This window comes from Eleginops maclovinus, chromosome 6, assembly GCF_036324505.1.
Source record: "Eleginops maclovinus isolate JMC-PN-2008 ecotype Puerto Natales chromosome 6, JC_Emac_rtc_rv5, whole genome shotgun sequence".
NCBI classification, from domain to species: Eukaryota; Metazoa; Chordata; class Actinopteri; order Perciformes; family Eleginopidae; genus Eleginops; species Eleginops maclovinus.
Genome location: NC_086354.1, coordinates 25,057,532 through 25,070,668, shown reverse-complemented (window position 1 = coordinate 25,070,668; position 13,137 = coordinate 25,057,532). Strand labels below are relative to the sequence as shown.

Here is a 13,137-nt window from a genome sequence, read left to right as displayed (position 1 = left end):
CAGGGGTTGGGGGTGGGACTTTCTGAGGAGGGTGGGGGGGGTATTCAGGGACAGGAGCAGCTGCTGGCTTCAGTCGACAGCAATCAGTCTTCTCCACACTGTACAGAAACCCATCACTGTCTCTGCAAAGACCCGGACAAATAACCAACTGATAGGGAAGGCTTTCCTAAATTACATTTGCAGCCCTGTGTTCTTTTTGTTTCAGTTTCTGCACCGAGAAGCTGAAACCAAACTGAAAACACAGTAAAAGTACATCTTCACTCTGATTCAGAAAACCAAATGGACCATGGCTAGTCAAAGCGTCGTAACGCTAACCCTTTAGCCTTCCAGGGTGTTCAAGAACGATCTTTCTGCTGTGAATGTATGAGAAAGATCGTTCATGACTTTCTCAAACTGAGCTAGAGACCAATAATGATTCCTGTCATGAACATATTGAAGTGTTGGCTGTGGCTGTTGAGAGCAGCGAGTGTTAAAACGGCGTCACTTTGACACTCCCTCCTCTATAAAGAGCTTCAGATCTCAGTCACTGCCAATGCTCGGACTCTGCTGCCCAGGGGAAAGTAAAAAGGGCAGCGCTGCAATGCTTTAATCCCCCAAAAACGCATTCCAACGCCGTGTAATCACACCAGACAACTGTGGCCGCTTTGCATGCGTCCCTGCAGGGCTGCAGAAGCGCGGCTAAGCTGCTGTTGATGAACACGTGGCGCAGCTGCTAGCATGAACATGTGTGCAAAAATAGCATAAAATGATGAATCAGTGCGCGTGGCTTTAAACAAAGTGGCGCAGGACCGGGACGGGGGTTTCCAATCATGCATTGCATCTTCCCAAAATGTCCAAAGTGTCGCCTTACAGAGAGGTTTTATTTTTAGCCCGGGGTGGTTCGTGAGAGCACTGCAGGTTCCCTTTGGATCCCGAGGCCTTTTTTAAAAGGGGTAGGTGGAGTTTCGCCTCTCTCTTGTCCCCAGACCTGAGTTTGGGTCACTGCGGTCGGGTGTTTCCACTCTCCGGTCTCCCTGCTGGTAACTCCTGGTCCCGTTCCCATCTGCAACACGTTTTGAGGTATTCGAAAAGACAGACCCTCCAATATCATCGTAATGGATCAGCACAAGTACCGCACGGCTGGCGTCCAGGAGAAGCTGGAGATCCTCGGGGTGGAGGACGCCGACGGTAACCCCATCAGCGCCCTGACCATTCTGTCACTGCTGGAGCGCGTGGCCGGCATCATCGACAACGTCCAGTCCTGCCAGCAGCGCATGGAGGAGCGTCAGATGGACCTGGAGAACAACATCAAGGGCATCCAGGGCGACGTGATGAAGCTGGCCAAGGACCACACCGACACCAGCGGCACGGTGGAGAAGCTGCTGCAGAAAACCCGCAAGGTCAGCGCCAACGTGAAGGAGGTCCGGGCGCGCGTGGAGAAGCAAAACGTCCGCGTGAAGAAGGTGGAAACCACGCAGGACGAGCTGCTCACCCGCAACAAGTTCCGGGTCGTCATCTACCAGGTAAGCAGAGGGTCGGATTGATCAAGAAGGTCACGATATGTCTGTGTGTCGTGGTGTTGAAATCATGAAGATGGAACAGAACTGAGAACAGAAACTGGAGGAACAAAATAACTTTAGGTTAAATCTGTTGATGCAAAAACAATCATTCAATTAATTCATTAGTCAGTAAAAAAGGCCTGTGTTGGTTTTCTTTTGCATCAAGCAGCAGGGGGGGTGGAGCCAAATCCAATTTATAGAAACGCTTTCTCTTTATTTAAAAAGCACACTCTCTTATCCACAGTGCAAAGGAGCCCTATTCTGTCATTCGATAAGTCAGAATGCATTTGTGGGTTTCAGCATCTCAGATGTGAGAATGTCCTGCTGTTGTAAATTGAAAATGGTTTTTGTCTTTGAGTGTAATTACCCATTGAAAACCAAAGCAGACAGCGACACATGTTAGGTACAAGAAGAAAACATGGAACAACAATAATGAAACCGGAGTGAATATGAAGGGATTGGTCTTGAACATTCCTAAAACAAATACAATTCAGATTTATTTTTGATCCAATCTGTTGAAAAGAGAAATATAGCATTATTTAAGTTCAAACATCAGAATGTAATTGCGATGTGTTTCTAACACTGTCTTTGAGTTGTAGTAGGAGTTACATTTTGAATGCCCCAGATAATATGGTTTGAAATCTTGAAGTATAAATTATTTAAATAATCAACCATCACCAATAAGTCGCGTTATTGAAAAGCACACCGGTCTAAGTCATCAGGACTTTGTGGGTGTCGCCCGGCAACAATCGCATTCTGATTTAAATGATGCTGAATTCTGATTGGTGCACGGAATCACGTGACATTATCGGCCGAATTAAGCCCCGCCCACTTCAGTTACACAAAGGCTGCTTCACAATAAAATGAGTTGGACATTTTGTAGTGCTGTGTGAATTTACAATGAAGGGATAACTATTACACATATTCCTTACACGGGATTCAAATGCTAATGAAGACGAGCGTTCAGCCATTATATCCCATCATGCAATGCTCTTAACTAAACACTGAGACTACAAAGGTGTGTAGTGGTGAGCGAATTGAGTGAGCCGAGCAACACATCTCAACACAAACAATAGTCAGTTAGTAAAACTTCAGTTGTGAAAATAGGCTTTACCTATGTTTTAACCTTTCAAAATAAAAGCTCAACCTCAACATATACTCTGCGTCTGCATTTGGCTTGGCAGGATCTCATTAAAATAGCTTATGATTAATATGTTTATTCCAAAAATGCAGACAGTATTTATCTAAATGATCCATCAGCCAATGTTAATTTGGCATGGTCCAATTGTGCAATGATGGAATAAGACCAAATAACCCAAGCAGTATCGGATAACTGTTCTCCTAAATAAAATACAAAAATGCAGTTTTAACTTTGGCTGAATCTTGTGTGTTTCTTCAGGAAGCCATAAGAACAGTAAGGAGCTGATTGAGAACATTTTAGGGCCTTCAACAGAGAGATAATTAATACAACCACCTTAAGTGGTTTCTGTGGGGCAGCTCCTCTCTGGGTTATCAGATCCACGTTCCCTTTATGAGGAACTGGAGCATAATTAAGTTAAGAAAAAAAAGAGTACATTCCTCTCCTCGAGGCGGGACAAACGTGGGCCAAGCAGCGACATCTTATCAGAAATAAACTCTGACTCGCATTCAGAGGCGAGGGGGGGGGGGTAAAGTGTGTTCTCTATTTAAAGAGAACACACTTTACTATCCAATGTGAAAACAACTTTAAAGAGTCCTCTCCTGCTGATGTTCAGGTGTATATCAGTATGTAGAGTCTCTACTTTAAAGAGTCCTCTCCTGCTGATGTTCAGGTGTATATCAGTATGTAGTCTCTACTTTAAAGAGTCCTCTCCTGCTGATGTTCAGGTGTATATCAGTATGTAGTGTCTCTACTTTAAAGAGTCCTCTCCTGCTGATGTTCAGGTGTATATCAGTATGTAGTGTCTCTACTTTAAAGAGTCCTCTCCTGCTGATGTTCAGGTGTATATCAGTATGTAGTGTCTCTACTTTAAAGAGTCCTCTCCTGCTGATGTTCAGGTGTATATCAGTATGTAGTGTCTCTACTTTAAAGAGTCCTCTCCTGCTGATGTTCAGGTGTATATCAGTATGTAGAGTCTCCACTTTAAAGAGTCCTCTCCTGCTGATGTTCAGGTGTATATCAGTATGTAGAGTCTCTACTTTAAAGAGTCCTCTCCTGCTGATGTTCAGGTGTATATCAGTATGTAGCGTCTCTACTTTAAAGAGTCCTCTCCTGCTGATGTTCAGGTGTATATCAGTATGTAGTGTCTCTACTTTAAAGAGTCCTCTCCTGCTGATGTTTAGGTGTATATCAGTATGTAGTGTCTCTACTTTAAAGAGTCCTCTCCTGCTGATGTTCAGGTGTATATCAGTATGTAGAGTCTCTACTTTAAAGAGTCCTCTCCTGCTGATGTTCAGGTGTATATCAGTATGTAGTGTCTCTACTTCAAAGAGTCCTCTCCTGCTGCTGTTCAGGTATATATCAGTATGTAGTGTCTCTACTTTAAAGAGTCCTCTCCTGCTGATGTTCAGGTGTATATCAGTATGTAGTGTCTCTACTTCAAAGAGTCCTCTCCTGCTGCTGTTCAGGTGTATATCAGTATGTAGTGTCTCTACTTTAAAGAGTCCTCTCTTGCTGATGTTCAGGTGTATATCAGTATGTAATGTCTCTACTTTAAAGAGTCCTCTCCTGCTGATGTTCAGTTGTATATCAGTATGTAGTGTCTCTACTTTAAAGAGTCCTCTCCTTCTGATGTTCAGGTGTATATCAGTATGTAGAGTCTCTACTTTAAAGAGTCCTCTTTGTCTGAAACCAGAGCTCAGTCTGCTCTGATTGGTCAGCTGGCCTGCTCTGTTGTGATTGGTAAACAGCTTAGAGATGTCCCGCCCCTTAAACGATCAAGTACAATGTGTTCGAGCGCTAGCCAATAGTTTCCTCTGTTTCCTCTTTAAGCCTTTGCCAGCAAAAAAATGACAAATTGTCCTATTCATTTTATTTCATCAGTGGTCAGGGAGATGCGTCCTCGTTAACGTTAAACTTCAGAACAGTAACCGGGTCACTATGTGCCTCCAACAGCTGCTGAGGATCCCTCACACAGGAAGCTATTCTGGGAGCGGAGACACAAAATACACTGCTGTCAAACCAGAGTCTGACATGCAGATTATCACAGGGGGAAGAGAGTGGTGCAGGAATGAGTCCTCAAACCAGGATATGAGTCAGCAGTCACTTCCTGTTCCCTGGTCTGGAAGTCAATGGTTTTCTGACTGTGTTTTTGGTCGTGAGTCTGAAATAAGTTTTGTGGTTAAAACAAGCTGAAGAGATTTAAACGATTTGTTCTACAACATAAAACACCTCAGTAAATACCCCCCTCTAAATGAGACCACTAAACATCATCACGCCCAACATTAGCCGCCTTTAGCTTAGCGGTGGTGACGTGAAGTCATGTGACCGTGCTGTAGTTCCTTTATAGCCCAACATTAGCCGCCTTTAGCTTAGCGGTGGAGACGTGAAGTCATGTGACCGTGCTGTAGTTCCTTTATAGCCCAACATTAGCCTCCTTTAGCTTAGCGGTGGAGACGTGAAGTCATGTGACCGTGCTGTAGTTCCTTTATAGCCCAACATTAGCCTCCTTTAGCTTAGCGGTGGAGACGTGAAGTCATGTGACCGTGCTGTAGTTCCTTTATAGCCCAACATTAGCCGCCTTTAGCTTAGCGGTGGAGACGTGAAGTCATGTGACCGTGCTGTAGTTCCTTTATAGCCCAACATTAGCCGCCTTTAGCTTAGCGGTGGTGACGTGAAGTCATGTGACCGTGCTGTAGTTCCTTTATAGCCCAACATTAGCCTCCTTTAGCTTAGCGGTGGTGACGTGAAGTCATGTGACCGTGCTGTAGTTCCTTTATAGCCCAATATTAGCTTCTTACTTCAGAAATCATAAAGAGGTGTTGTTGTGTGGAGATTATCCTGCTGAACTAAACGTGTAAGAATCAGGAATGTTTTTGACCCAGAGATTATTTTCTGCAATAATCAAAATCCACTGGAGGAATCCCATTGGACCAGGGAGATGCTGTCTTCAGGGTCCAACACAGAAATATGTCATCCCTGACGAATTACAGAGAGGGGTGGGCAGTTTATCAGAAATGTAAAAGCTGAAGAGCCGTGCAGTTTTAAGGAGGTAGCATTGTGCAGTATGGTTCTCTTTGTATTCCTGCACCCGGGGTTTAGCTCGGTCCCTCTCCGTCCTGCAGTGACGTGTTGAGTTTCCTGGTGACTGATGTCGGTTATTCTGAGGCCTCCGTTCCTCTCCTAATATAGAGCTTCAGCTGCTCGTTTAACCAGGAAGCAGCAGGCTGACGCCGGAGGCTGAATAATGAAGGCTGTGGCCGTAATGAGAAAAAGATAAATGTCTGCTGGTTTCCACCCTGGGCCCTCGCTGTGGTTCTCAACACTGGACTTCAGAGGACAGGGTGTCATTTTATAACAACATAATGACTTTTAGTTTGAGATATTTCTGCTGGGTGCAATGACAAAAGCTGAGCGGTGCAGTTTAAAGTTCCCACAGGCCTGAACACAACTCAAACCAGAGGTCAGCCGCTAATAGAGAACATTTCACTCCTCAATCTATGTTTTACTGCTTCAATGTTACTGGTAATACTTTCACTAAAGTAAGGATGTTTGGATGCAGGACTCTTAGTGGAGTACTTTCACAGTATTATAAGTGCTTTTTCTGTAGTAAGGAATCCAAATTCTGCTTCCAATAGTTAATTATGTTAAAATATTCTAACTGCAAAACCTCCAAGACGTTTACAAAATGTAGCTAACGATTATACAGTGTAGTGTGTGTGTGTGTGTGTGTGTGTGTGTGTGTGTGTGTGTGTGTGTGTGTGTGTGTGTGTGTGTGTGTGTGTGTGTGTGTGTGTGTGTGTGTGTGTGTGTGTGTGTGTGTGTGTGTGTGTGTGTGTGTGTGTGTGTGTGTGTGTGTGTTAAATGAACCTGTCTTTGTGCTCTCCTCGTCTTCCTCCACCATGTGAGGTTATTAATAAACGTGGGACTCAGATCCCTGCCGGTGTAATGATGTGTCAGTCAGAGTGTGTGGGCGATGACTCCTCCCTGATTAATGACTGCGATCCTTACAGGTGATCGCAGTTTAATTAGGATTAATTGGTTTCCCATCCAAACTCACCTGTTGCATCTTCCTGGTTCCTTTGACAAAAAAAAAAAAGCCAATGGGATTTCTCCATTGGCTTTGGGATTGGCTTTGTCAGTCAAACCTTTATGATACTGACACGTTCAGTTCAGCAGGATCACCCATTAACGTTCAGTCGTCTCACTGAGACACTTTTAGACGTACGATATGTTGTATAATAAAACACTACAACGTTAAAGCTATTTCTTCCAGCCCTGTATCGACAGATTTGTCCCTAAGTCCCGAGACATCGTTCAGCTGTTATTCCACTGCCCGTCATCTATGGGAAAAGTACCGAGGAGGATCCGTGAATATTTAGAGAAATTAAATCAGAATTCTGAGATTTTTCTAAAATCTAAAATGCTCAGAAAAATATAGAATCATTTTGAAATTCTGATATTAAATTTAATAAAGTTAGAATTCTGAGATTTACTGAAAACATATTTATTTATTTTTTCACTTTAACAAAATTCTGGCTTGACTTTAATCCCAGAGCTAAAAGCTGTCTCACACTTGGCTCTGATCTTCCTCCGTAGAAATCCCTGAGTCACCGGTTTATCTTTTTCCACCTTTCCTACCCAGTTTCTGTGAGTTTATAGTAAAGTATTTCATTTCTTTATTTGTGTCTTTGGCCGATATTTTGAGATTCCCTACAACGCATTAAAACCCATTAACTTCCAGAGAATAGAACAGGAAGCTCAAAAATACGGACTCATTCCTGCAGCTCTGTTTAGTTGTTGAGCTAGAGACCAACATCACCCGTACTGCCAAAACCAGTCAGCGGCCATCTTGAGTTCCTGTCTGGACGAGTCTCAGTTACCCGTCCCTCTGTAAAAATAGAATACAACTTGATCTCATGTTTGCAGAGGCTGCAGGACTCTCTCTGAGGAATATCATGTTTTCTCTGGACCTGCAGCACCGAGCAACGTAGCAAGTAATCCATGAGAGACAGACGAGAAGACGGGTATTGATTTCCTCTCTGTGTGTCCGGCGCAGGAATAGGGTCCTTGTAAAAGTAAATGTAGACATGAGCAGCGGGACATTTTTAAAACTCATCCCTGGGATTAACTCGTTAAAGAACTAATGCATGATGGGTAAAAGTCAGAGTTTACTGTGCCAAGATTCAAAATCCTCCAGGACTCCACTTTAACACACTTTTAAAATCCTCTTATCCCTGTTTCTGTGCATTAAAAAAGGTGTAGGACATGTTGAGCCATCAGATAAAATATCCTGTTCCTTCTAGAAATGTGCACACCTAGTGAAGGCCTTCAGGGCATAGGCCTGTGGACCGTTACCTACAGAATGCCATTTAAATGCCATGTACTCTCCGGAAAGAGACTCAAAATGACCAGAGAGACATAAAAGGGATAGTTGCAAATACATTCACACACACAACAACAACAACCACAAAGAGACTCAAAATGTTAAAGTACTTTAAAGAAATGCAAAAACCAATGGATGACGTCACGATGACGTCCACTTCTTGTCTACAACCAGAGATAGGGAGTGACGTACCTGGGTCTGATGGAACGATTTGTTTAGTTGTCCCGCCAATAGTTTAAACTTGGTGCAAAACTAAAAATCTGACAATACTGACTTGTTTTTCTCCAGAATTCTCAGAAATTCTCCAAACACTGTAAATACTTTTTCTCAGAATAGCTGCTTCTGTAGATCCAGTTTGTCCTGACTGTATTCCGTCTACATTCTTCTCCCTAGGGCGAGACGGAGATCCCATCATTGGCCGTCACAAAGTCTCCCAAAGGAACCGGCCTGGACGGAGTTGAGATCGAGCCCGACACCTACGACGCCCCCGCCGACCTCTCCTCGGATGAGGAGTACCTGAGCGTGGAAGAGGCCGACCCCTCCAGAGCCACCCGCATCAAGCAGTCCATGGTGAAGAGCACCGAGACCCTGAAGGCCGCCTTCTCCAAGGAGAACATGAGCAAAACCAGAGGCAACCTGGGCAGCAAGTTCCACAACCTGGGCGAGAAGGTGATGCCGCACGAGCGCCGGGACAAGATGCACCAAGCTGGCGAGCGCCTGAAGCAGTCCGGAGAGCGTCTGAAGGACAACATCGCCAAGAAAGCGCCGAACCGAGAGACCTTCCGCATCAAGCTGAAGAAGGAGAGGGCGGTCGCCGAGGGCCAGGAGGGCGCAGAGGCCGAGACCGAAGCCGAGGCCGAAGCTCAAGTCCCGGCACCGGATGAGGAGAAGCCCGTCGTCTACACCGAGGTCGCGATGGAAACCAAGAGAGAGGGTCCGGTGGAAGAAACAAGCGCCACCCGGATACCAGAGGACGAATACACAAAGTAAGATCGGACAGGAAGAGGAGGCGGGACACCGGAAGTAACCTCGTAACCCCGAGGATTTAGAGAGAAGGTCTGCGATTGGTCGACATCCACGACGATGGACACTCTTATCTGCAAGAATGTTTTAAAGACGGAAGAAACTCTTGAAGTGGGCTTTTCGGTACTCATCCGAATACGAACTGGTTATTTATTAAAACTGGATTTCAGGGTGTGGAATCCTATGATTCAAACAGCGGGACATGAATGTAATGACCTTTATTTTAAATGAAGGAAAGCAAAGTTTGTTGGATAATAATTATTGGTCTAAATTGGCGGGATTATAACCAGGGTCAGGGGGGATTTGCACTGTAAGCCTGGAAGGTAAAGAAATGGTTGACTGAGGACGATTGATGATTGATTGATCTTTTATCTGGATGTTCATATAATGTTGTACATACTGCCAAAAATCTGGGAGGTGAAATTCGGTCGCTGCGGGCCTCAGCTGGTCTCTGAGACGCCCGCTGAGGAGATAAAGTAACGGATATGGATTCAAACGTCAGACTGGTTTCTGTATGCAAAATTGTGGGAAGTTTAGAGGTGCTTGAAGGTAGCATCAGCGATCGCTTAGATAGGCACTAAAGCTGTTTGGGACTTCATTACCCAGAGTTCATTTCACCCGTGTTAAACATCAGTGAAATGTTCAGGACGTTGGGTAAAACAGGGCTACAAATAAAATAAATGACAGTGTAGTCACCGTAATCACAATTAAACTACATTTTGATTGTGTTTACTGGGAGCGTCGGATCCGTCACAACATTGTTGAAGAAATATAAAAATGCGATGGTGTCTTCGTTAACGTAAAATAAACGAGACAGCGCCAAAGTACGGTGGCCATGAGGATCAAAACTACATTTTAAAATGACTTCACATTTCAAAAAACACAACTACATGGTTGTCATTTTTTAAATAATTGTGTTGTGTTTTGACCTTCAAGGCCACCGTACCAACGGCATTAAAAAGACGACTAAAAATCTGTCTGTTTTATGTGTTTTAAAAAAAATCGTGTTCAAGTTTCCGCTGAGGGAAACCTTTAAAGAGGCCCAGTCCTGTTCAGGTTCAGTTATTATAAAGGGTCTCTACTGTGACATGTCTTCAATGTTTAAAAAGGGTCGGCTGTGATTGGTCAACTGCTAAGAGATGTCCCGCCCCTTAGCCTATACAATGGGTTTCAGCGCTAGCCCATAGGAGCGTGAGTATTCCGTAGTGATGTCACTATGTTCCGGTAGTAAACTAAGGAGTCCAATGGAGGCGTTTCAGGCCGGGGGGCTAGTGTGTGACACAAGGATTTAAGCCTTTGCAGACCATTTACATACCCTAAAACCTTTAGAACACACTACAGAAAAAGGGAACACCACAGAGAGCAGAATAGGGCCTCATATTTACCCCATATTTTAATGGCTGCACCAAATGGCAATATTCAACATTACACTTGACACCCTTCATTAGTTGACGCTTTTATACAAAGCTTCATTTGTATGAAAACTACATTTCCCCAAAGTGTTTGGTGTCTGTTGGACTTCCGTTGGAGTTCAAATAAAACGTTGAGGCTTTGATTAAAGCTAAAAGACTAATATTAACACCGGCAGCGGCAGCAGCAGCAGCAGCAGCAGCAGCAGCAGCAGATAAAACTACTAAGGGTTAGGATGATATATTTGTGCAACACAGTCCCTCGGTGACGTCAGACTGTAATGACTCTTGAAAGTGGAGGGAGTGGCTTTAAGGCTTTTTGCTGAATGTATGGATGTTGTATTTTGTCCGGCTTTGCTGCTTGATATCTATATATTTTAATTTGAAGTTTAGTGGGCATGCTGACTGTATTCTCCTGGAGTGATTAAAAGAGGAGATGTTTCTGTAGAAGCTTATAGCGCTGTTGATATATATTAGAACGGCGTCTTATTCTGAAAAATGCACTTCCTGTATAGCTTTAATTTCACATCCTGCTGTATTATTGTGTCTGCTGAGTGAAACTGTACCGATGGAACATTAATGAAGTAGATCAATAGCATTTGGGTTTAAATAGGGTTTCATCCGTTGCATTTGTTTCCCTTTTTTCACTTTTAATTACAGCTCAGTTTCCATGTTGTGTTTTGCTGTCATTTTTACAATCATCTCAATCCAGTTGGAATGCTTTACAGAGAGAGGTCAGCTGAGTGAGAGCTGTGTTGTTGTTTTGGCCTGTGGGCTGTATCAGCAACTCCAGACATTAATCATTTTGTTTTTGTATAAATAAAGTTCTCGTGAAACCTCCATGAACTGCGATTCAGATATTTTGCTTCAATCTCAAGACGTTAAGAGTAGACTTTAATTTCACCTAGTAATAGTACACAGGTAATAGTACACAGGTAATAGTACACAGGTAATAGTACACAGGTAATAGTACACAGGTAATACAATATACTTAAAATACCAAAACCAAAAGAACCCTATGCCATAATATAAAAGCTCTTCATTGGTATTTGTCAGGACGGTGCAGAAACATTCATGGTTTGCTTTGATTGAATGCATGTGTTTGCATAATATAGCCGGTTTCTGTCATGGTACGGCACGTTCGACCCAATCCTCCAGGAAGTGCACCGGGCATTGAAGCAAATGTTGAGCAACATTAGCCGTATTTAAATAATTAGGTCCTAAAAGATTTAAATGCACTCAAAGGTGTTAGCAGAGTGATTTCACTCCTTCATTTAAACATTGATTGATTATTAAAGCCTTTTTTCCCTTCCCACTCTACAGCGGCCGAAAGGTGCAGACCCGTTTAAAGAAATAGAAACGATGTGCCAAATCACATGCAAAAAATCCCTGTCATACAGTATAGTCTATAGTATAGGAGCATTACTCTATAACTCTAATACTGTTATCATTTAAATCCACCTTTCTTTTATCTCCCTCTCCGTCTCCACTGATCTCATTCCTTTGCTTCTTAAATGAAATCACTAACTGTGTAGGCTGGAGGAAAACCTGTTGGTTCAGCAGAGTCCCGCAGATTCACTCCTGTGACGATAAATGAAATGCCAATCATCCAGCTTGGCTCCCGGGGGAATTTACAGTACGACCTTTCACCGAAAGATCTCAGCAGCAGTTTGTCAAACGTGAAATTTATTGGCCACTAAAACTAAAACACCGCGACCCCTATTATTCCCACAGAGCGATAAAACCAACCGGCTGCATGAGAGCGTGTGAAGACGGGGGAGGATAAAAACACTCTGTGTCCGATTTGATCTCCAATTATCTGCAGTCTGAGAGCAGAAGAGACCTGATACACAGCTTTATTAGGGAAGGGAAACTATGGGATGTCTTTAATGAGACTGGGAAATACTGCAGGTGTTTGAGACAATCCGGAAGGGATGTACTGTATGTGGGGAAGAATGAAGGGATCAAAAAGGGATGTAGGGATGAAGGAATAGAAGGGTTAAAGGGATGGAGGGATGAAGGGATGTAGGGATGAAGGGATGGAGGGATGTAGGAAGGGAAGGATTTATGTAGGAAAGAATGCAGGGTTAAAGGGATGTGTGTAGGGGGGGATGAAAAGGTAGAAGGGATATAGGAAAAAGAGGTGAGGGGATGAAAGGATGTAAGGTGGGATAAAGGGAAGGATGAAGGGCTTGAAGGGTCTGGGATGTAAAGATGAAGGGATGAAAAGGCAGAAGGGATGAATGCCGGGGTAAGGAGTGCTTTCCCTATTCTGCAATGACCAAATGCCTGGCTTCTATGGGATGGAGTATTTGCAGGGTGTAGTTTTACTGCTGCGGTAAAGGATCTGAAGGCTTTCTGCTGGAACTGTGATTCTGAGTCGTGTCTCTGCAGCCTTTCCTCCTCCTGCATACTGTAGCCCCACTGACGCCAGAAACCATCATTCTGATTTATTTCTCAACGAGGAAGAGATGGAGACGCCTCTCCGGAGTGATTGCGTTGGGCTCCATCTGTTTGTGATGCATTAGCCGAGCACAATTCAGCCCTTCAAGCAAACTGTGGAAGAGAGAGGAGGAACCACGACTCAATTCAGATATTTTCATCTGCACACTTCTTCTTCAACAGATGAACAGTCAGCAATTA

General features: G+C 43.8%; 1 protein-coding gene across 1 annotated transcript; it reads left to right on the top strand.

Moving 5' to 3' along the window:
• Window positions 1–535: 535 nt before the first annotated feature.
• Window positions 536–11,334, top strand: cavin4a (caveolae associated protein 4a). The gene is made up of 2 exons (XM_063886828.1): window positions 536–1,502; window positions 8,456–11,334. Exons 1-2 carry the CDS (start codon window positions 1,095–1,097, stop codon window positions 9,050–9,052), a joined length of 1,005 nt encoding a protein of 334 aa, XP_063742898.1. The 5' UTR covers window positions 536–1,094; the 3' UTR covers window positions 9,053–11,334.
• The last annotated feature ends 1,803 nt before the right edge of the window (window positions 11,335–13,137 follow it).

Bases quoted from the DNA above. Each gene is read 5' to 3' on its own strand.
- cavin4a (XM_063886828.1), top strand. From the start codon at position 1,095: ATGGATCAGCACAAGTACCGCACGGCTGGCGTCCAGGAGAAGCTGGAG. The intron at 1,503-8,455 runs GTAAGCAGAGGG...TCTTCTCCCTAG, and splicing joins TCCGGGTCGTCATCTACCAG to GGCGAGACGGAGATCCCATC.